Source organism: Drosophila navojoa, chromosome 4 (genome assembly GCF_054131105.1).
Source record: "Drosophila navojoa isolate 15081-1374.11 chromosome 4, UAZ_NAV_1.0, whole genome shotgun sequence".
NCBI lineage: Eukaryota > Metazoa > Arthropoda > Insecta > Diptera > Drosophilidae > Drosophila > Drosophila navojoa.
Genome location: NC_142892.1, coordinates 9,270,659 through 9,291,669, shown reverse-complemented (window position 1 = coordinate 9,291,669; position 21,011 = coordinate 9,270,659). Strand labels below are relative to the sequence as shown.

At 40.0% G+C, this 21,011-nt stretch overlaps 7 protein-coding genes across 9 annotated transcripts; 3 read left to right on the top strand and 4 right to left on the bottom strand.

The window, feature by feature from the left end:
• Positions 1 to 88: 88 nt before the first annotated feature.
• ver (verrocchio) lies at positions 89 to 896 on the top strand. The gene has a single exon (XM_018100212.3). The coding sequence runs from the start codon at positions 183 to 185 to the stop codon at positions 828 to 830; it is 648 nt and encodes a 215-aa protein (XP_017955701.1). The 5' UTR covers positions 89 to 182; the 3' UTR covers positions 831 to 896.
• Positions 832 to 2,268, bottom strand: eIF2beta (eukaryotic translation initiation factor 2 subunit beta). The gene is made up of 3 exons (XM_018100209.3): positions 2,092 to 2,268; positions 1,482 to 1,884; positions 832 to 1,421 (listed from the first exon to the last, which is right to left on the bottom strand). Exons 1-3 carry the CDS (start codon positions 2,104 to 2,106, stop codon positions 898 to 900), a joined length of 942 nt encoding a protein of 313 aa, XP_017955698.1. The 5' UTR covers positions 2,107 to 2,268; the 3' UTR covers positions 832 to 897.
• Positions 2,269 to 2,602: 334 nt separating this feature from the next.
• On the bottom strand, positions 2,603 to 5,873 carry nst (phosphoglucomutase 3-like protein nst). Its single transcript, XM_018100197.3, has 3 exons — positions 5,579 to 5,873; positions 3,281 to 4,724; positions 2,603 to 3,217 (listed from the first exon to the last, which is right to left on the bottom strand). Exons 1-3 carry the CDS (start codon positions 5,677 to 5,679, stop codon positions 3,116 to 3,118), a joined length of 1,647 nt encoding a protein of 548 aa, XP_017955686.1. The 5' UTR covers positions 5,680 to 5,873; the 3' UTR covers positions 2,603 to 3,115.
• A 118-nt stretch (positions 5,874 to 5,991) lies between these two features.
• Positions 5,992 to 9,777, bottom strand: Tsf2 (transferrin 2). Its single transcript, XM_018100186.2, has 7 exons — positions 9,607 to 9,777; positions 8,858 to 9,285; positions 8,656 to 8,789; positions 8,441 to 8,598; positions 7,847 to 8,373; positions 7,623 to 7,787; positions 5,992 to 7,563 (listed from the first exon to the last, which is right to left on the bottom strand). The coding sequence occupies exons 1-7, from the start codon at positions 9,674 to 9,676 to the stop codon at positions 6,499 to 6,501; spliced, it is 2,547 nt and encodes an 848-aa protein (XP_017955675.1). The 5' UTR covers positions 9,677 to 9,777; the 3' UTR covers positions 5,992 to 6,498.
• On the top strand, positions 9,467 to 10,187 carry LOC108650894 (uncharacterized). Of its 2 annotated transcripts, none has more exons than XM_089260232.1 (2): positions 9,467 to 9,607; positions 9,951 to 10,187. In XM_089260232.1, the coding sequence occupies exons 1-2, from the start codon at positions 9,543 to 9,545 to the stop codon at positions 10,105 to 10,107; spliced, it is 222 nt and encodes a 73-aa protein (XP_089116358.1). In that variant the 5' UTR covers positions 9,467 to 9,542; the 3' UTR covers positions 10,108 to 10,187. The 2 variants fall into 2 exon arrangements, with proteins under 2 accessions (XP_089116358.1, XP_017955705.1); XM_018100216.3 differs by lacking the exon at positions 9,467 to 9,607 and adding an exon at positions 9,754 to 9,889.
• Positions 10,188 to 10,460: 273 nt separating this feature from the next.
• LOC108650893 (uncharacterized) lies at positions 10,461 to 15,742 on the bottom strand. 2 transcript variants are annotated; one of them, XM_089260229.1, is made up of 5 exons: positions 15,675 to 15,742; positions 14,269 to 14,341; positions 14,095 to 14,184; positions 12,277 to 12,303; positions 10,461 to 12,216 (listed from the first exon to the last, which is right to left on the bottom strand). In XM_089260229.1, exons 1-5 carry the CDS (start codon positions 15,726 to 15,728, stop codon positions 11,540 to 11,542), a joined length of 921 nt encoding a protein of 306 aa, XP_089116355.1. In that variant the 5' UTR covers positions 15,729 to 15,742; the 3' UTR covers positions 10,461 to 11,539. The 2 variants fall into 2 exon arrangements, with proteins under 2 accessions (XP_089116355.1, XP_089116356.1); XM_089260230.1 differs by lacking the exon at positions 15,675 to 15,742 and adding an exon at positions 12,714 to 12,762.
• Pmm2 (phosphomannomutase) lies at positions 10,476 to 11,316 on the top strand. The gene has a single exon (XM_018100210.3). It carries the CDS (start codon positions 10,476 to 10,478, stop codon positions 11,226 to 11,228), a length of 753 nt encoding a protein of 250 aa, XP_017955699.1. The 3' UTR covers positions 11,229 to 11,316.
• Positions 15,743 to 21,011: the final 5,269 nt, after the last annotated feature.

Genomic DNA, 21,011 nt, shown 5'->3' with positions numbered 1-21,011 from the left:
ATGGAATCAATGTCAACAGATTCAGCGAATGAACCGGAGCTAGCGCGAATGACATCAGCAACAAATATATCGATTTCGATTAATTTCCGATAGCTGGGCACCCAAATGCCAATTGAAATAAATATTTTCAAATAAAGGAAAGGTTTTTTTAATAAATCGTTTGTTTCATAAAATGTTACGATATGACAAACTTATCGGCCGACGACATTGAGGATCAGCTGGATAATTTTATCATACGAAAAACAAAGGATCAAGCATCAACTTATGTTCCGCGACAAAAAACCACACAAAGTGGAGAAAAGATATATGATCACATTCCATTACTTGTAAAAGATATATTAGCGTCCCAGCCAGATGCAGACAACAAAGGAGCCTTCACTCTGTTTAATCCCACTGAATTGAAGTATCACAGTTGTTTGGTGTACGGATTTGTAGCAGGTCGCGGTGTACATAACAAATCTTTTTACAATTACGTATTAGACGATGGAACTGGGTCAATAAAATTTAGAATCTATGCCAAGCCCAGAGAAGAAAAGATCATCAAGTGCCTCTACAATGAAGCCCAGTCCTTGATTGGCAGTGCGGATACTTTGAAATACGAGAAGATATCAACAAGCATGACTCGGCTCCTGGGTAAAGCCACGGAGTATATTGATGGCTCCAGAATATCGCCTGGAAGCAACGTCATGTTATATGCGCGTCCGCACAATTTTAAGGATCAAATTAGTTTAGACGTGATCTCATTTACTATGGACAACGAAAAGTCGCGCAGTCTGGAAATCGCCTTCAGTGGAAGCTTAATAGACTACTATCAAAGCCATACAAAATAAGTTGAGCTTTTGTATATATATTGAAATTTTAATCAATAAAAAATCCAATTAAAAGTATACAAGTAATTTATGTGGTTTTTGCTCGAATGGCGGCACGCTTGCCTGTGACGGCTTGGAAACCAGACTTAATGCTAGCAACGGAGCACCGAGAACCGCAGGATTCGCACTGTAGAAAGAATAGACGCGTGTCCTTTTGCAATATTGTCTCTGGAGAGCGGCAGGTGTGGCAGGTGACATATTCCTTAATATAGCGACGCAGCACATTCTCAATTTGCTTTGGCTGAAAGCGACCCTTGATAATCAATTGCTGGTTGCCGTCCATCGAGCCGCTTGTGCCCAACTCGGCCAAAAGAAAGTCGAGCAGATGTTTCGGCAGACGATGCAGAGTTTTCGCAATATCCATAAAGTTGGCAAACGATGTTTTCTTTGTGCCCACACGAAGCACTTGAGGTGGTCTCATCACGAACTTGGGCTTACGACCAGCTGCCATGTCTGGGTTCTTGTCCAGAATGATTTCGAAGACACGTTTCAGCAATTCGTCGTATGTATAATCGCGATCCGAACCAGCCCAGCTGCTGCTATTATCTTCAACTAAAAAGAAATTAATAAATTAATACTAATAAACAAATCATATTTAAATAAATAACTTACCGTTCTCTTTGTCTTCGCTTTTATCGTCGTCCACTTTGTCCGCAAACAATTCATCCAAGTCTTTCTTTTTGCTCTTTTTCTTCTTTTTGGCCATTGTAAAGTCCATGTCCAAATTAATCTCTTCTTCCTCGGGGTCTTCAGCTGCTGCAGCTGTGGCGTCGTCCGCGCCATCAGGCAACGCCCCTTCTAATTCATCCAAGTTAAAGGGCTTCTTCTTCTTCTTCTTCTTTTTACCGAAGCTTTCTAAATCCAGATTATCGTCCACCTCAGCTGCTGTTGAAACAGCGCTTGCTTCATCTTTGGGATCTTCTTTCTTTCCAGCATCGTCCAGTCCCAATGCGGCATCCAAGTCAAATGTGGTCTTCTTCTTCTTTTTCTTCTTCAACAAAGTAGGATCGAATCCCTAAAACATATTTTGAAATAACTAAATGTGTTAGCGAAATCGAGCACATTAAATATTTTGGCGAGTAGGTGAAATTCATGTAAATGTTAATCGAGCTCCATATGCGCTACATAACCTCACACATGAGGAACACAATTTACGATCTCGTAGTTTGTATATAATTGTTAATAGAAATACTTGCAATACACAAAACTTGACGACACTTACGTCTTCACCTTCCATTTTAGAAGATTTATGCCCAAGGAATAAGAGAACAATGTAAAATTTCAGCTATTCTTTATAGATGAAATTGCATCAGAAAATTTATACTTTAGTGACAGCAGGGCAGTTTGACGGCTTTGCTAAAGGGATGTTGTTGATTTTCTTATCGATATAGCTAGGCTATATCGATAGTATTTCTTTATCATCTGTTCGTTGGTATTATTTGTTTAGCATGTGTGATTTTAGATTCGAATTTTGGCGCACAGTTTAGATACATATTTTTTATGTGTAGTAACTGTGCTTGTTAGCTGATTAATTTACCAATTAAATAAAGCAGACAGGGCAAATTACAAAATATGTTTGTTATATATTTAACAATCGAAATTTTAAGTATAAAAAATATGAACACATTTTAAACTAGACAATGCAATTAAAATTAATATACTTTCTATACAGGATACAAGGGGAAGCACATCTAACGATATGTAAGCCTTTATAAATTTGAGTAAACTACGGATTTATATAGTTGTGACAGTCACAATATTGTGATAACAGTCTCCGTACTTTTTATTCTGGCAAGAATATAAAATCTCTTGAATTGTCTCAAAATACACATATTTGTAAAAATACATATTGCTGATACAGAGGTTCACATGGGTATATGACAGTGTAAAAGTACTTAAGAATAGGAACAGGCATATAGGTAAGCACCCCGACCTCTTTATTAGAAATTACTTCGATGCATTTCTGGCAATTTCTTAACAGTTGTAAATTATACAAAAAAATCTAAATTGAGAATTTTAGCTTATTTTTCTTTTGAAAACATAACAAATGCGATTATTACTACAATCTAAATGCATTTGTGAGTCATTGAAATTGGGTATACTTTAAGGCGGTGTATAAATTTAACATACTAGCTACATTTTCCCCAAAGTAGGATGTAAAATAAAAGCTATCAATTAAGCACGCCGGTTAAATGCGATTATTTGAGATTATGCCTAAGCACGCAAGCCTTCTCTAAAAATATTGACTACAAATGAGCATTGTTGCTTGGATTAACTAATTCCGGGCCGACTCCACCCGCAAGTTTTTGCACCAATCGTCCCACCTCGTATGCCAGCTGAAGGGTGTCCTGTAAGAGAGAAAGAAGGGGCATTTAGTATCTTTAGTTATATTAATTCCAAAATATCCTTACTTCTCTTGTTGAAGCTTCGGCGTATACGCGCACCACATCCTCTGTTCCGGATGGCCGCACAAACGCACGTCCACGTTTGTAGTTTGCAACGACTTGGTTGATTTCATCCTGTAGTCCCTCCGGCTTTACACAGACGCGTTCTGCATCTGTGGTCTGGATAACGTTTCTATCCTTGACTTGTATCTTAAGCTGTTGATTTGGCAGGTCCGCGTAACTCGAAATCCAGTCTTTAACATCCCAGCCCTTGTGATTCAAAATCGTTTCCACCAACAGCATATCGGAGATGGCATCGCCTACAGTTTCATTGATCAGATCTATTACGAGCAGCAGAGTCTGCGCTTTGGGGTTCGTCTTGGCAGCCTCGCTTATCGCTGCCTTACTACTATCGCTGAACACAATTGTGCCGTGGCCATTGGCCTCAAAGTAGATGCCAATATCGTACTCCAGGGCCTTGTGATGCAAGTGCTTAACACCTGTGGGCACACAGGAAACGGGCACCTTTAATTCGTTGACAATGTAATCTGTGGACGCGCCATTGGCATAAGCCGTCTGCACTAAGCCCAATCGCAGGTCCAGCTGGCAACTTTGAATCAAGTCCATCAGGTAGCCAGCCACTAGGGTGGCTATCCGGTCTCCGTCGAGCAGCCTAAACTGCCCCGTTTCATCGGTGAAAAAGTAGACCACACGGTCAGCATCGCCATCGACGCTGACACAGCGCGTATACGGTTCCACAATGGGCATGCCCACTGGAGGTTTTTGCTGCACCTTAACATGATCGGCCCCACACTCTTCGTTGATCTTGCCCGGTCCAACGCCCTGGTTTATAACCGTCACGTCAAGGGATTTATTCATGCGCTTGTTGAATTGCAGCATTTTCCTAGCACCCACTCCGTTTGCGCCATCGAAGATCAGCCGATTGCGATAGTTGCCATTCTCCAGCTGGCCATTGCGAAGTTTCTCAAAGGCGGAAATAAGCTTATCGTAGTAGCCTTCCTCCGTGGGCTTGCCATACGCCTCTTTTGTGTTAGCTGCCACTACAAAGAAGTGCATCATTGGCGTGGTGACTATGCCAAATTCTCGTACGTTTCCCTTCAGTGCGATGACACCATCTGCCACAGCTTTGAGCAAGCGTGGGCTATGATAGCGATTATCCATACCCACGTAGACATAAGAGCTAGAGGTAATATCGATTTGGTTATCCTTAATTATGTTAGCTACATGCTGCTCTAGTTCTTGGTCGCTAACGTTCACCAGATCTGTGGCAATCTTCTCCCAGCTGGACTCCAACATTTCACCCTTCGGATCGATCAGCTTAACGCCATTGTCGGGCTCCGGATTGTGTGAGGCTGTGATCATTACGCCAATGACAGAGCCCTCTCTAAACCGGGAGCGTAAAGTGGCCAACACGCCCATACGGAACATAACGCTGTCCAAAAGCTCGGCTCTGTGCAAAAAGAAGATATCGATGTTCTTGATTATTATCAGTTATGAAGTAAGCATATATAATGGTGTTGTATAGTAAATATACAGAGAAACAAGATAACGTGTATATTTATGTGATTCTTGGTCATACGAGTAGTATATGTATTGCCCCATATGTGATCTTTCATCGTTAACGGTTGAACGTCTTTATTATCATTTCGAAATTCGAATGCATTCGTGCAAGAAAGTCTCGCCAGCACGTACATATATAATATTCTGATATGTATTTGTGTTTTTATGTGCTCTGCTTTGAAAAAGTATGTGTGCTTTCCAGCGTATGAGTAACTAAACATAACATTGTTCTTGCGTGTCTAGGCGTTCAAATAGGCCGCCAAGAAGAATGATTGATTTTCTAATTGGAGGTTAAGTTCTTTTTAGTTGCCTAATGAGAAGTGAAATATATAACTTTAATTTATAATAATTAAAAATTCTTTAATGGGAGTTGAGTTATTGACAACGTGTAACGTTCGTCACATTTACTAAGATTAATTATCTATACATGGAGGCTTGGCCCTACATACATATGTAGGTACCTTTAAAAGGTGCATGTCCATTGATAAAGCAAGAAATTCTATTAATATAACAGAATGCCAAAATAGTGCATCGCCTTACTCATCTTCACCACTCCCTAAGAGACTCACATACATATGCACACTTATCTAGCAATATGCGGGTGAGTGTGTTTGTGTGTGTCTTAATGTCGTGTTTGTTCGCTTGGGTGTGGGCGTGGACATTCACCCAATTGGACATATGTATTCGTATATATGAGGCAATTTATATGTACATATGTATGTAGCTAAGGATAAGTAAACTCACTTGCCGCGAAACCCAGCTGTTCCGTATTGAATGGTTTCCTTTGATACTTTTGGATACATTTCTCTCGCAAAAGCGTAAACGGTGCGCAAATTGATAGACATGTTGATAACTGAATTGCTGACTCGATATCTCTGTGGCACTGACGATCCTTGTGAAAGCTCGCAACCAGTCGCAAAACTACTTTCCGTTTTCACCTTGTTGTTGTACTAAAAGTAGCCCACATATAAGAAACCGTCGAAAAGCAACGCGTGTCAGTGCGCGAACCAGCTGAATGAATGTGAAGAGGAAGAAAATGTCAATACCATCGAAACGTTTGCAGACGCGGTTTCACCACAGCAGTGACGTCACCATTGCGAGTTTGTTGAATTTGCTTTTTCAAAATCTATTTTAATTTTTAGAAGAAAAGACAATACTCAATCTAAAAAAGTTTATTCAATATATCTATGTATGTATAATTCTGATAGTATATAAAAAACAATACCATGTAATTACACTTTAGACTTGCAGATAAAATGTGTTCTTGGACGGTTTGTAAAATATAATATAATTTAAATTTAGAGGACGGAGTTGAACGTTGTAGATTACAAAATTGTACTCTGATTTGTAATATTGATCTTTATAACTTAATATTAAATTATTGTACATTTAGTATATAGTATAATTTGTAGCTGCATTTGGAATGATAATTGAAATTTGTATAAACAATGGACTTGTTTAAAATAGATTTTAAGGCACTTTAGTCAGAATGGGCCAGACCGACAAATTGCATTGTGAACTCTGTGATTGGTGTACATTTAGATATGTTTGTTTGTCATTTGTTGTGAGATTCACAATGGATATTCGAATTGTTACGAGTCAATATGGGTGAGGTTAACCTATTTGGAGTATGATATAGAAATTTAGAGATTCTACTTATGCAATCAGAGTAAAATTCTAAGGGCAAATGCACTCGCTAGGAGCAGGAATGTGGAGAAAGTGAACTGAGTGGCACTGGCATAGCAATCAGTGATGCGACGTGCTCTCATGTAATTTCCACCCAAATAGGTGTCGTACCGTCGTTCGTTTGGCTGAATAACTTGCAGTTGGCGTGTGGCGTCTTGGAAGATTAGATCGTAGTGTCCAATGGGCGATGAGAACATGCTGAAACTGAAAGCATCCACGTCCTTGCGACCATACAGCTGCTGAGCATAGGTCAGCAGGTTGATGTATGCATGTAATTGTGTTTCATTGTAGTTCACGCCGCCTCGGGTGACGACAGCGTTAGCCTTCACTTTGCCCAAATTGCAGCGTTTATAGTCCTGGAGCTCGGCGCGAGTACCATCGGTACACAGCAATTCAAAGTCGTCGTTAAGGGCGTTTCTGGCCCACCACTCTTTGCGCTTGCCTCCGGTGCTCTCCATGACAGTGGTGTGCTTCATGAATGCCACATGGCCGCCGCCTTCGACGAGGCAGCGGAAGGCACCAGTGTGTCCATAGTAATCCTCTGATGCATCACGTCTACAATATCTATAACTGGTTCCATGGCACAGGTCACACATACTGTCATATGGGACGCCAGTGTTGTATTCACTGCTTATAGCACCGGGCACACAAGATTTGGTAAAGTATTCTGCTGCAGCACGTATCGAGTCACAGCCATAGGGTCTTATCCAACCGTTCGAGAGGAGGAAGGCCATCGGATATGTCCAGCCTGCGGCTGTATTGATGCCTGTGTGGCAGGTGTACTTGCCCTTTAGATAAGTAAGCTCCGTATCGGGATCTTCCTCCTTGGCCACAGCCACCACATAGTATTCAGGCTCACCCAAGTTGTATACCTCAGACATAAATGGAATCAAGTCGTAGTTCAAGCCAGCCGTATAGACATCTCCAGCATCAAACACAGATATATCAGCCTTTCCAGACTGTATCAGCTGCATGCAGTTTATGTGCGAATGCATTTTCTTGCAGATCAGCTCGGGTTTCAGGATTTGTGCTTTGAGTGCGGTCTAGAGAAGGAAATCAATTAATATTAAATAGGGATTAAGAAGACGTTTATCTAACTTACTCTCATCTTAATGCATTTTTCCAGCTCTGGCTCAGAAGTCACACATAGCGTCATTGCAGGAACGGGACACTCACGAATGCCGTATATGTAGTCAATAGCTCGTTGCAAGTATTTGGTAAAGGATTGATCATCCTCTGGTATGGAAACAAGGGCTCTGGCTGCATCCTATTAAATTAAATTGGAGTGTTAGATTAAAATACTTAATAACATATTTTTTATGTCACCTGGAAGAGCAGATTGGATTTGCCATATCGCCTCGATTCAAAAATGCGGAATTTCTCATAAGGCACTGAAGTGTTTCCCTCAAGTCCACTGCGCTCTGTGGTAAAGCTGCTGTCTAGGCGTTCATTGCGATAATTCGAGCCATCAAATCGATCATATGGATTTTGGTTCTGATTTCTATTGTAGGGATTGTTGTTGTCGTACTGACTGTTGAAATTGTCATATGGATTATTACGGCTTTGATCGTTGTAGTTGTTACGATTCTGATCGTTATAGTTGTTGCCATTGTATGTATTATATCCTCCGCCTGTCTGAGGCTGATTGGGTTCCTCACGAATCCCGTCTGAATACAGCTCAGCGACGCGTTTCAGGAATTGCTGATATTGATTACGCTCTTTGAAGCTACGCGCTGACGAAGTTACAATGGCATCTGAAGGAATTTGACCCCAGCTACATTGCCGATAGTCGTTGATGGGCACACGACTTCCATCGCGGCAGAGCAACTGAAAGGTGTCTGGCGACAGTTTTTCTAAACGGGAATAATAGATTAATCTAATAATAATATAATCTTATACGTTTTGTTTTGGACTACTCACTAAATTCTGGTGTTTGTAGCATTTCGGAAACCGTAGCGTGCCGCAAAAATGCTACCTCGCCCGCTTCCAGAAGGCACCTGAATGCACCATCGTAGCCAAAATAGGGATCAGTCGATGAGCAGCGTCCAGGTATTTTGCCAGTACATAGAGCACAAAGCCTGGAGAGTAAACATAATTGTGAAATGATCGATACATAAAAATCTAAATCTTCTTACTTATCAGAGTTATCTCCGATGGGATTATATCTATCAATCAACGAGTGGACGGCGCAGGAGCTGTTAAAATAGTTGGCAGCGGTTTTCACTTGATTATTGCAATCTACAACCTCCATTCCGCCATTGTGTTGCAGCTGGAATAAAGATGAATGAAAGCATATTAATAAATATTTACTTAGACAAAATTAAGAATTTTTCGCACCGTATATATGGGCACTATCCAACCAGCTAGACTGCCCACCCAGGGGAAGCAGGCTCTCTTTTGGCGCAACTGCCGCAGATCCGTAACGTCGGTTAAAGTATTCTTCTTTATAACTGCCACTGAATGATAGTCTAGAAATCCGCCTTCCAATTTCTCTTGCATTATGGGAATCAAGGAGTTGTAGCGACCGGCGGTAAAGACATCTCCAGCATCCAATGTGGTGATATGTGCCTTCTCGCGATCCAAGAGATGAATGCATTCATCGGCACTGTATGCCATAAGACAGGTGAGATTCAAGAAGACATCATCGAAGAGAGCACGATCCCGTTCGATGGCAACGGTTAAATTCTGGCATTTGTACTGCTCCTCTTGGCCTTTTGTGCACCAAATAATATTGCTGATTTTATCTTCAGAATAGTGATGTTGTGCTATAATTATAAATTAAATATTAATATTTTAAATTTTGGCTTTAAGTTAATTAGTGACGCACAGAGATCGATATTTGTGAGACAACTTGTTACGCTTAAATAATATATAAGGCAATGTTATTTACAGCACATTTTATCAAGCTACATTTTGAGAGTATAAATATACTTATTGTTTAAATCTGGCTAAAAGAATGGCTTATTAAATCAGACTTACATGCGTACACACACACTCACAAACACACGCATACAAAATATGTATGTTTTACATGCAGCAACGCCCAATGTTTAGTCAGCGAGCTAGACAAATGAACTTTGACTTACCGTAAGTTGTAGTAAAATAAACTGCGCTTAGTAAACTTATAAGCAATAACAATCTAGCCATTTTACACATTTATAGCAGTACACATTTAGTTTAAATATATATTAAACAAAAAATAATTACAAACGAAGTGAACCTAACAACAACGACACGCCCGCAACTGCTACGGTAATCGATGTTTGTTTGTGTTTTTCATTTGTCATCGATAGAATATGCGATAGTTTTGGCCTCGATGTTTGCATAGGAATTTTGTCAATTTTTAGTCCATTTGGTCATCAAGCAGGTGTTTGTTTTATAATAGTAAATAATGAAATTAATTTAGAATTACATTAATTCTGTTTTGCAGTCTAATGGCAACTTTACGCGGTTGGAGATTCGTTGGCTTTGTGTCATGCATTGTCGGAGCAATTGGAGTTACTTTATATCCAGTTGTTGTGGATCCCATGATAAACTCAAAAAAATATAAATCACTACAAGAGCACATCAGCAGTCATGCTAAATAAAAGTATATAATATTGCAAATAATATGTATTACATTACGATATATCCTCAAGTGTAAATAAATATTAATATTATACCATAACTAGATATTGCGCAAAGAAATGTGAACAGCTGTTTTGAGCGCATTTCGCATATGTATGTGTAATTAACCGGCGTACCCATTGTTAAATATATGTATGTATGTACGTACGAATAAATGTTAAAAGATTCAATTTTTCATTGCATTCGGTAAGAAATGATCGTAGAGTGAACATCGCAACACACTTGACAGTCTTATCAGTTCCGTTAAAACAGCTGACTCAATCCAGTTTATTTATACACATACGTGGTCAATTCTGAGTAACAATTGTAGGTCTTCGTCTGTTTTAAAATGTCAAAGCGCGAGGATATTTTGCTGTTATTCGATGTGGATGGCACCCTGACTATGCCCCGCTCAGTGGTCCAGCCCGAGTTTGAGGAATTCCTTTATACAAAAGTGAAGCCAAAGGCAACCATTGGTATTGTTGGTGGGTCGGATCTGGAGAAAATGTTCGAGCAGCTCAATGGCCAGAAGATATTGAAAGAGTTTGACTTTATATTCCCCGAAAACGGTCTGGTGCAAATCGAAGCTGGCAAAGAAGTGGGCAAACAAAATATTATACAGCATTTGGGCGAGAAAACTCTGCAGCGTTTTATCAACTATGTGCTGCGATACCTCTCGGAGTTGGAGCTGCCCATTAAACGTGGAACGTTTATTGAGTTTCGCAACGGCATGATGAACGTTTGCCCGATTGGCCGACAGTGCACCAGGGAGGAGCGCAACATGTTTGCTGCCTACGACGAGGAGCACAAAGTTCGATCGACAATGATTGCCAAGCTGAAGGAGGAGTTCGCAGATATCGACCTTACATTCAGCATTGGTGGCCAGATAAGCTTCGATGTGTTCCCTCATGGTTGGGATAAGACCTTCTGTCTGCGCCACATCGAGGAGTATCATAAATTCAAAGAGATTCATTTCTTCGGCGATAAGACCGAACCGGGTGGCAATGATTACGAGATCTATATCGATCCTCGTCTTAAAGGACATAAAGTTAACACTCCAAATGACACGAAGAGAATACTAACAGAGCTTTTGAATCTTTGATGACTTTTATTTGTATGATTCCAAATGAAAACTTTGCATTTTCTATATGTTTTGTAAAATTTTATGAATATATATAGTTGCTTCAATAGGCGAGTGCCTTTCAACATTTTTTATTTTTTGAGAGATTCTTTTATAGATATACTATGTATACATCTGCGTGAAATATATATTAATTATGTTATCATATATAAAGTTATATAAAGTAAACCCTTTTTAGCTTTGTATTGCCTAATATTAGATAATGCCTCATGGAATTATTGGTATGTTTCGTTTATGAAAGGTATTTTAAAAATGTATACATTGGTTAGAATTTAGGATCTTAGGATATTATTGTTAACTGAATTACGACCGTTGACAGACCAATTGGAGTCAAATCCACAAGCTGAATCCGAATCGGAATCGACTGTGATTCCAATGTTCTTAGGAGCACGTATTTGATTTGGAGTAGTTGGCATGCTGCTGTAGCCAGAGTTAAGGTTCGAGCTGGAGTTTGAGGAACAAATGGAGTCACGAGGTGAGTCGGTAGCATTTGAGGCATACGATGAACGTTTAGAAGACTTGTAGCGCTTCGAGACGTAGTCAACCGATTTCGGTGGTGGCATTAGCGTGTCGGGACGCTGTGTTATATTATCGGCTGAGCCCCACGATTTGTGTACAGTGTCATATATATTCCGATTAATTGGCACACTGGACCGGGAGCCCAGCACATTAGTCGAGCCGTATGGTATTGTCGTCGATGCTCTCTGATTCGGATGCCGATCCCGTGTCGTACCATTGGCATGATGTGGATGACGCTGATGATGGTGACGGTGAGTTCGCTGGTGATGGCGACCCGCTTCGATTGGGGCTGCTCCGGAGACTCCGCCAGGTCCATACGCCGTCAGGGCATTGCCATTGCCCACTCCCAAGAAGTTGCTGAACGCTTCGGTTGTTTTCTTTACCCGGACATTCAACGAACCAATCCGCAGGAAGCCCAAATCTTTTTCGACTGAAAATATGATGGAATCCATTTAGAATCTATATATTATAAATTCGAATTAGTACTTACTTGCATGCTTTTTTCGTGCCTTGATTTCTGCAAAGATAAATTAAAGATATTTATTATTTAACACATTTGCTTATAGAAGAGCTAAACATGCACATGCTGTTAACAATTAAAAATGATAAATATGTAAACCATAACAATATTATATATTTTTTGTTTTCTTTGGAAGGACAAATGAGTTTTGCGATATGGAGAATTTTTTAAAAAGTAAAAAACTTACCAAGCAAGGAAAACAAGTAAAACAGGCAGCAAATGCTTTTAAAAACTAAATTAAATTTAAGTGTGCTACAAAAGCATTTTTAACAATATTCAAAGATAATTTTAAGAAATTATAAAATATATATATATATACATAATAACAGGCGAACGAACAAAAGACCAACTTTTATTGAACATTAATCGTTGGCAAACATTCAAAATCTTTAGTTAAGTCAACCTGCCTCCAGGTTCCATTGAGTCCGTTTGAGTTGAGCCGCATCGCTTGAATTTCTACACGTTGTAATAATGAAAATAAATATAGAGAGAGAGGTGCCCAGAAATTCTTTTTAGATATTTGAGAAATTACAGGGAAGTAGAAGAAGTATTCTTGATGGCATTCAACACTTGCCAGATTTCAGAGAAGTTAGTTAATGTTATTAAGTTGTCAAGTCTTGACTCACTTGAGCACTTGCTGATCATCGTAATCAGTTCGATCAGTTGCATTAAGACCACAATTGTTTAATACAAATTTAGTTTAGGCATGCAGTTTGAATAACATTTTTATGATAAATGAAGGTATTACAAAACAAGAAGTGCTTGGGTAGGTAAAACTCTAGAAAACTCTGGCAAAGCGTATTATACATACATTGTTAAATAACATGCAATACAACGACGAATCTAGAATCTAGACAGTACATCATGTCCTTGCTTTGAATGGGCAGGTGAATCAGATGAAATGCCTAAAGAGACAGTTTTTGGTTTAGCCCTGACTAGCCATATGTTGCATATTCTTTAATATAAGGTTACTTGATTATGGTTATGCGTGTTTTATTTTAATTTTTAATTCAAGCTTCAGTTAGTACTTTAATATATATGGCTATAAATTATGAATTATGTAGGTTTAAAATCCTTTGGTAAGCCAGTCGGCATATTTCATATACAAGTTGAATAGCTTAGCTTTACATTATAGTTTCTTTGTTAATACATTTGCTGATGCTTTGGCTATAACTGGGCATATCGATGTATATGTACATAATCTATATACATAGCTATTTTCGACTACAGTGTAAGTTATATAGTAAATAGTGCATAGGTTATTTGGTGCATGCTGGGATTATTTGCTAGTTGGGTTAGTAACAACATTTGGTGGGGTTCGGCTCGCACCGGCAGCGGACCGAAACGTTTTACGCAAGAAGCTCTCTTTGCGCCGAGCGTATATGCTGCGTGCTCTGGTTGCTTGGGTCTTTGGCGCCTGCACGCCAGCATCGCCAGGCTCTCGTTTGTCGCGTCGCTGCGTGGACTCTGCATCGCTGTCATCATTGGATCCTTTACCGAGCACACTCTGCACCGATGGCTTTTTATAGCGCTGATATGATGATGGCGATGCCAACAGAGATTGCGTACGAGTCACAGCACCGAGGCCCGAGCCACCGCTAATGGTGGCATAGTTGCGCAGCTGAGATCGCTTCTTGCCACGTGTTAGTGCGCTGCCGAGTGTGCCGCCCTTGGTCCCATTGCCACCGCCATTGCCAGAGCTTGAGAGTGGAGTCTCAAGAACGTGCTGGTATCCCAGTTGGTAGTTGTTGTTTAGCTCCGTGCCAAGGAAATACTTTTGATACTCACTGCTGCACGTTGAGGCCGAAACACTGGGTCGCTGTCGACTGTAGTCCAATGGCTTATTGCCACTCCAGTCCATTATGTCACGATTAGCCTCTGCAAGCGTCGAGATGTTAGTATGATTGAATCAATAAATAATAACAGTTTTTCATATATTTTGTATTAGTTACTTATACATACTATAAACATTCCATAGTAGCTCGAATATATTATGCCTTCCAAATTGTGTAGCCAAGTGTAACGGTGTATAGCCCTATAAAGGAATTACCAGTTCATTAGCAAGATCAATTAATAATCCAGGCTATATACAGTTTGGTATTAAACAAGACAATAAACAATAGTTTATTCAATTGATAGAATGGAAATAGTATTGTTGTTTCAAATTTCGTTGCAGAAAAAAAAAGTTCTCTAAGAATGTCTTCGAAGGATTTCCACAAAGTATTTTCACAAATTTATTTCTTCTAAGTGTTTTCACAAAGTTTTTTCCTCAAAGTAATTCCTTTCAGTATTTACTCCAAGAATTTCCTCCAATAATTCCCTTTTATGCTTTAATGCTTAGCTGAACGATCACACTTCACTCCACTTCACTTTACTGCACTGTACGAGTGGCCCCCACCGGGCCTGGGCGACTGAAGAAATGCTACAGCTGATGCCCTTTATATAGGGCGACTTTCACTCAACGTCAAGGTCGCGCTCAGAGAGAACGACGCCAGGTAGAGAACGTTGCAGTAAGTGACCAATGGGAGCCCTCTCTGCTTCTGCAAGCATTCTAGTGTAGTTTTGCTCTTATATAAATACCAAACCAATGCTGCTGCTTACACATAGAGAACTTAAATGACCTTCAGTGGTTTTTCTCCGTCTCTTGCTCTTAATATGCCAAATAGCCTATGTATATTAATATTTATGATTATAATATGTTTTAGACAGCAGTCTCTTCTGTTCTATAGTTCTCTTAGTAGTACTAGTACTTCTGTATAGTCTGTTTCAATTTCTGTATGTGTGTGTGTGTGTAAGCACAAAAGAAACAAAGAATGATTGAAATATCAGTCCTTCGAAGAACAGCTTCGACTCAAACTTTCTAGCTGGCTTTATAATATTTTCTGGCATATTAAAATAGCAGCACTTGGAACCCTTTTGGCAAGATGCGTAACAAATCAGTTGGAAATTCATATTAAATTGAATGTAACACATTCGTCGTGATTGACAATTCACTTTGTCTCAATTTTTGGAGACAGACATTTGGAAAACATTTGAGGGAACTTAATTTGTTTCGAACAACGGCAACGTTTCAATTTAAAATTGTGTAATCTCGCATGCATAGACAAAGGCGGTGGCAGGAGGCCGGAGCCAGCCAGGGGAAGGGGCACGTGTTGTGGCACAATTGGATTTGCTCGTCACGATTTGTCACAGCTTGGCTGGGCTCTCGGCTGCCTCATGGGAAGGGTTAAAGAAGTGTTTTGCCGTGCGACATGTGACGCAGATTTTCGCGTGATTGTGACAAGGCTCAATCACTCGAAGCGCGAAGCGCGATGCTCGATTTTCGACTCGTATATATTATTAAAAAGTATTTGATAAAAGACACTTACCCCATGCTGCAGCCAATATATAGATGTATACGTCGACAGTTGGACAGACAACATGCGAATTAAAATCAAAAACATTTCAATTATTTAGGTATTATGGATATTTGAAGCTCTCACCGTTCGGGCATTGACATCCGCTTTGTAGGTGCCGGCAATCAGCTTGACCACATCCTCGTTCCCATGCTTGGCAGCCCAGTGTAAAGCGGTCTGCAAGGAGTAGAGTTTAATTAGTTAACTGACTAATCGTTAGCCGATACAATGCCATATTATATATATGTATATATTAATATAAGCAACGAGATGGAGAGAGAGAGAGAGAGACAGTTAACAAGCAGCAGGGCGTCGGTGTCCCAATATGCTGCACTTCGGGAACTATTTGTTCGGCCATCAATTGCTGTCGCTCCATCGAAATGGAGAACAAGGATTCCACTGAGCTCAAGATTATACGATATAAATAAATTGGCCAGCCACTGCCGAATGCCGTATGCCGAATGGCGAATGGTGAATACCTTTTGCCTCAATTATTTTCATGTTAACATAATAATTTAGTAAGGCGCAACGATTCGGGCCGCTCAGATAAGAGACTGAGCCAGGCGATCGCCGCGAGTGCACGATGATTTTCTATAGAATTGTTTGCCACGGCAATGCTACGTACCACGACGACGTACCACAAAACCATGTGTTGACAATGAAGACGGTCACTTTTTTCATGAACGGCAAAGACAAACAAGCCGAGCGGCAGCAACAGATTCAGAGACACTGGAACAACATTGAAATCGAACAGAGAGAGAGAGAGAGCGAGAGAGAGAGAGAATGAGAGAGAGAGATATAGAGCGAGAGAAGAGGTTGACAGTACAAATAGAGCTACAGCCAATTCCCGCTGCCGATCGGTATGTAATTCTTTTCAAGGGAAATTTGTATCGTGTCTCTCGCAGTTTGAAGCTGCAGCCAGCCCAGGGACTGCCCTGACATACAAACATGTATATATGTAGGAATGTATGTATGTAGCTACTATTCGCGTTCGATGCATCTTAATCTGCACTGTTTGGCATTTAATCTCAGCCCATTGTCTTAGCCTTTCGTGGAGAAATGTGCCCACAGAACAGAAGCTACACACAAACAGCTACGACTATCTTATCAACATTGTCTGCCGATTTACGATATGTATTTCTTCAGGTGAATTAACATTGAAATCCTTTACTTAAGCTGTATAAGTAGTTGAAGACACTTTACTGAAATTATACAAATATTTTAGTTTTTAAGTGGTTTACTTAAAGAAAACTAAAATTATTTCTGGGCTGATCAGATCATTATCCAAAACTGTCTCTAATCAAAGAAGCCCATTCTCTTTCTTTTATATATAATGTCCAAGTGCGCAATATACCCTATTGCAAATGTTGCCGATGAGAGGCGATGCTTAATAAGTTTCTGATAACAATTCAAATGAGGTGTGAAGTCATGAGGTTGTGATTATCGCTTTGTCATAAGATAGGATGCAAAGGCCAAGAGTGGCTCGGCTTGGATTTACAAATCGTCTCACGCGCAAAGTAAAGAGCTGCGATTTTGGCCATTTCGTGAATGTCGCCTCTAGAGCTGAGCCTTGGGGCTTTGGGCTTTGGGCTGGCTTAGGCTCTTTACATATGGCATGTTGTCCGTCTGCACGTTTAAATTTATTGTCCATTCCATTAATGGTGGCAAGGGACAGAAATTCTGCGTCTCTGACAGTGAAATGCCATAAATTCTTGCGTCTCGTTCAGTCTGTGGCAGCATTGTGTGTGAGTGTGAGTGTGTTTGTGGATGGCCAACGAGAAACAAAACAGAGCGATTTGCTCTCCAGACCCAGAGTCAGAGCCAGAGCCACAGCCTGAGCTACCAAGTCGTGGAGGCATCCGACGGTGTTGGCGATCGATGCTAAAGGGAATCCAGCTGCTGCTGCTGCTGCTGCTGCTGCTGGAAACGCATTGTGCAGGAATTCCAGGAGTATGGTACACAGAGAGTGTACGTATGTCCAGGTCGTGAGACAGCCAGCCATGGTCCTGGCCTACAGTGCCTCACGATCATAAAAGGATGGCCCAAATATTTGTCACTCGTTTGGTCCGCAGAGTGCAAAGTAGTTGTGAAGGTGTCACAGCTGGAATCCGATATGGTAAAAATGCTGTGATGGTATTTGCTCATCTGGATCATGGCCATGACAATAGATGATTGAGAGCCCAGATAGCAATTTGCGATGATAATCTACAGCGCGCACAAAGAACACAGCACAGAAGCATTGCATCGAAATGTGAACAAATTTACCTGAATGCAAAGCCCTGTGAGAGATAGCTAAATATTACGTGAAATGCATTGGATTTGCTTAAAGTTTGTCAGGGCTTGATGTCTGTATACAGCTTGATCATAATTATATATTTGTATTAATTTTGGAATGATATTCTCGTTGATCTACTTAGTAATCTCTTCTCACTTTTTTTGTACAGTATTGACCAAGAGATCATGCATTTTTCTAGCTTGATCACTGCTGATCTCCCCGTTGATCATTCTCTTCATTGATTTCCCACTTTTCCCCAAAGTACCTATCGTTGGATTATCAACTTTTCTCGCTCGATTGTTTGTTGATCTTTTCTTTGATCTATCTGCTCAGTTCTCCACCTCCTCCTTCTCTCCTCTCCACACTGATTAAGTCGATCACTGCTGATATCCTCTTGATTGCTTTCCTGTTCTTTCTAATTACAACTACGATCATCAAGTTTACAATGTTGATCACTGCTAATTTCCCCATTGAGACTTCTCTTCATTCAGCTTCTCTCCCCTTTCCACACTATTGAAGTTATGATTGGCAAGTTTTCTAGTTCGATCACTGCTGATTTACCCTACAATTAGATTGTATATATTATACTTACATACTGTTAGCCGCAAGTTCATAGATAGTCACAGTCCAGAATAAGAGGCACATGTAAAGAAAGAAGAAATAAAATGAGTTTCTCCATAAAAGTGAATGAAGATATCTGTATAAATAATTGCTGAATAAACAAGCTGACAAACGGAATGTAGTTAACGTAAAAAAAAAGATTATGGAACTAGTTAGGTTTTAGCTGATTATTAACTGCTAAACATAGCTTTCAAGTGGAGCTGACATTGCGCCTTAACAATTTAATAATACATTTTGGCAGGCCTCAACGGCAATTACGGAGTCAGTGGCAGATGCACTCGGACGCCTATGGCTGATGTCAGACGCGGAGTGAATGTCCTGGCCAGGACATGTTTGTAGCTTCCCCTAATGGTGCCAACTATGATAATGAGGGTCATGCGAGCTGGAATGTGGGCTGGCAACAGTGCCTGCCTGCCATTCATGTACACAGCTACATACGTTCCGTTTTCAACATTTTTTGCGCCAAAAACGCTGTGGCCTGCAAAGAAGTCGCTCGAAGGCGTTTTTGATCGAAATTCGATATTACGTTGATAAGACACGAGCTGCCACGCAGACTTCCAGGCCTTCGGTAGACCTGTAGACCTGTAGACCTGTAGACCTCTAGACAGGTAGACCTGTAGACCTGCGGACAGTGGGCAACCGGAATCTTTTGGCACATCCAGTAGCTGTCGTTTTGATCGATCGCCGGCACATGAAAAATGTCATGTTTAACATGTATTTTGCTGGCTGTAATTAAGGTCGTCTCACATCCGAGGCGCTGCCAGCTCTTCAATGTAATATGAACTTTAAAGGACATTTAAGTACGTGCCAATTGTTTCAAGCAATTCATTTATCACAACACTCAGCAAGCATTTCATGGCCCAGTTCGCCTCAACAATCCAACTAACTATCCATTACATTTTCCACATAGTTAATGACTATTTAATTGTGTTGGTTTTTTCAAATAATTTTCAAATACTTACACCCTGATATTAGCAGTTGAGCAGTTCAGGTTGATGTCATACGCACAGTTGGGGCGGTAGGAAATGAAAGAGAGAGAAAGAGTACATGAAAAATTAGATCTTAATTGTAGAAGATGCTTATCGCCTATACACAAAAAAAAAAAAAAACAAGAATAAAACTTTTTTGGTTTCTACTTTTAGTAATTTAAATGATTATAAAAAAAAAAAATGTCTTTGAATGCAGGCAAATGAAAATACTTTCGCCTGTTACTTCATTAAATTATAATGTAATGATATATAATAATGCATAATACATATAATAATAAAATCAATAATATTATAATATTTAATGTCAATCAAAATAAATGAAAGAACTATGTAATTCTTCTGTTTAGATCATCAGGAATACGATCAGACATTTCTTTTATAGTAACAGAGAATATTTTAGAAATTAAAACTTTCTTATAAACAAAAATAAATTTTATATAATTTGCCACCTTACGAAATAATAGTCTTTGCTTTTAAATAATTATTTTTACTTTAAGCTTACATTTAAATATAATTATACTACAGAACGAAACTATTATACCAATTGGCATGGAAATCATTTAAATCAGATCGTTCTGAACTAAGTCCCAAAATTATGATTAGCATGCACGCCATATCAATATCATGATGTAAAGGACACTGAGCCGAACAAAACAAGGTGAAAACCAATCGTAACTTGGAGCTAGTAAACTAAAATGTGTGCTAGTTCTCAGGATAACACGGAACACGCATGTGAAACAGATGCAATTATTTTCTCTTTATGGGCATGAGCCTGGTATCTAAAGTGCAGATTAACTAAATTGATTAGAAATTATACGAGCTGCCTCGCCTTGACCCAATCACAATCAAAAAGCAGGCAAGAAACAGCGGCTAATTTCCAGCGGGCCATGTTAACTTGCCAATGCGTACGCGCACACCCCACCGAATCGGAACAACAATAATCGGATAACAAAAGCAACAACAACAGCAACAACAACAGTAATAACAAATGAAACAAATATAAAAAACAATAATAATGACAGCAAAAGTCCTCGCTGCGTGGCTATCTTTGGCAAACAATCTAAATGATATATTAAGCGCTCTCTGTTTGTCGCCCTCCCTCTCTCTCTCTCTTCGTCTCTCTCTCTCCCTCTCTGTCACTCTAGCGTTCCCTTTCCATTTCCATTTCCCTCGCGAGTTAAGTTCTCCAATTATGCGGATTATTAATTTAACTGGGTCGCTGGTTAGAGTGGACCTTATTTCCCTGCCCTGCCCGTTCGCTCAGGCTTGTGTGCTTTTTGTTGTTGTTGTCTCTCGTTGTTGTTGTTGTTGTTGCTGGCCACTGGCAGTGACCACTTGTCGTTTCACAAGTTGTCAAAACTTGTCATTTAACCGACAATGAGCCTTGTTTGCTTTAATCGTGGTTATTATGCGTTCGCCCGAACC

Coding starts and splice junctions, on each gene's coding strand:
- ver (XM_018100212.3), top strand. CDS start 183: ATGACAAACTTATCGGCCGACGACATTGAGGATCAGCTGGATAATTTT.
- eIF2beta (XM_018100209.3), bottom strand. Junction 1,422..1,481: donor AAGCGAAGACAAAGAGAACG/GTAAGTTATTTA, acceptor ATTTCTTTTTAG/TTGAAGATAATAGCAGCAGC.
- nst (XM_018100197.3), bottom strand. CDS start 5,679: ATGTCTATCAATTTGCGCACCGTTTACGCTTTTGCGAGAGAAATGTAT. Junction 4,725..5,578: donor ACAGCTGGGTTTCGCGGCAA/GTGAGTTTACTT, acceptor CTTTTTGCACAG/AGCCGAGCTTTTGGACAGCG. Junction 3,218..3,280: donor CCGAAGCTTCAACAAGAGAA/GTAAGGATATTT, acceptor TCTCTCTTACAG/GACACCCTTCAGCTGGCATA.
- LOC108650894 (XM_089260232.1), top strand. CDS start 9,543: ATGTTTTACATGCAGCAACGCCCAATGTTTAGTCAGCGAGCTAGACAA. Junction 9,608..9,950: donor CAAATGAACTTTGACTTACC/GTAAGTTGTAGT, acceptor TCTGTTTTGCAG/TCTAATGGCAACTTTACGCG.
- Tsf2 (XM_018100186.2), bottom strand. CDS start 9,676: ATGTGTAAAATGGCTAGATTGTTATTGCTTATAAGTTTACTAAGCGCA. Junction 8,374..8,440: donor GCTACAAACACCAGAATTTA/GTGAGTAGTCCA, acceptor ATTCCCGTTTAG/AAAAACTGTCGCCAGACACC. Junction 7,788..7,846: donor AATCCAATCTGCTCTTCCAG/GTGACATAAAAA, acceptor TTAATTTAATAG/GATGCAGCCAGAGCCCTTGT.
- Pmm2 (XM_018100210.3), top strand. CDS start 10,476: ATGTCAAAGCGCGAGGATATTTTGCTGTTATTCGATGTGGATGGCACC.
- LOC108650893 (XM_089260229.1), bottom strand. CDS start 15,728: ATGTTGTCTGTCCAACTGTCGACGTATACATCTATATATTGGCTGCAG. Junction 14,342..15,674: donor TATATTGGCTGCAGCATGGG/GTAAGTGTCTTT, acceptor ATTCCTTTATAG/GGCTATACACCGTTACACTT. Junction 14,185..14,268: donor GCTACTATGGAATGTTTATA/GTATGTATAAGT, acceptor CGACGCTTGCAG/AGGCTAATCGTGACATAATG.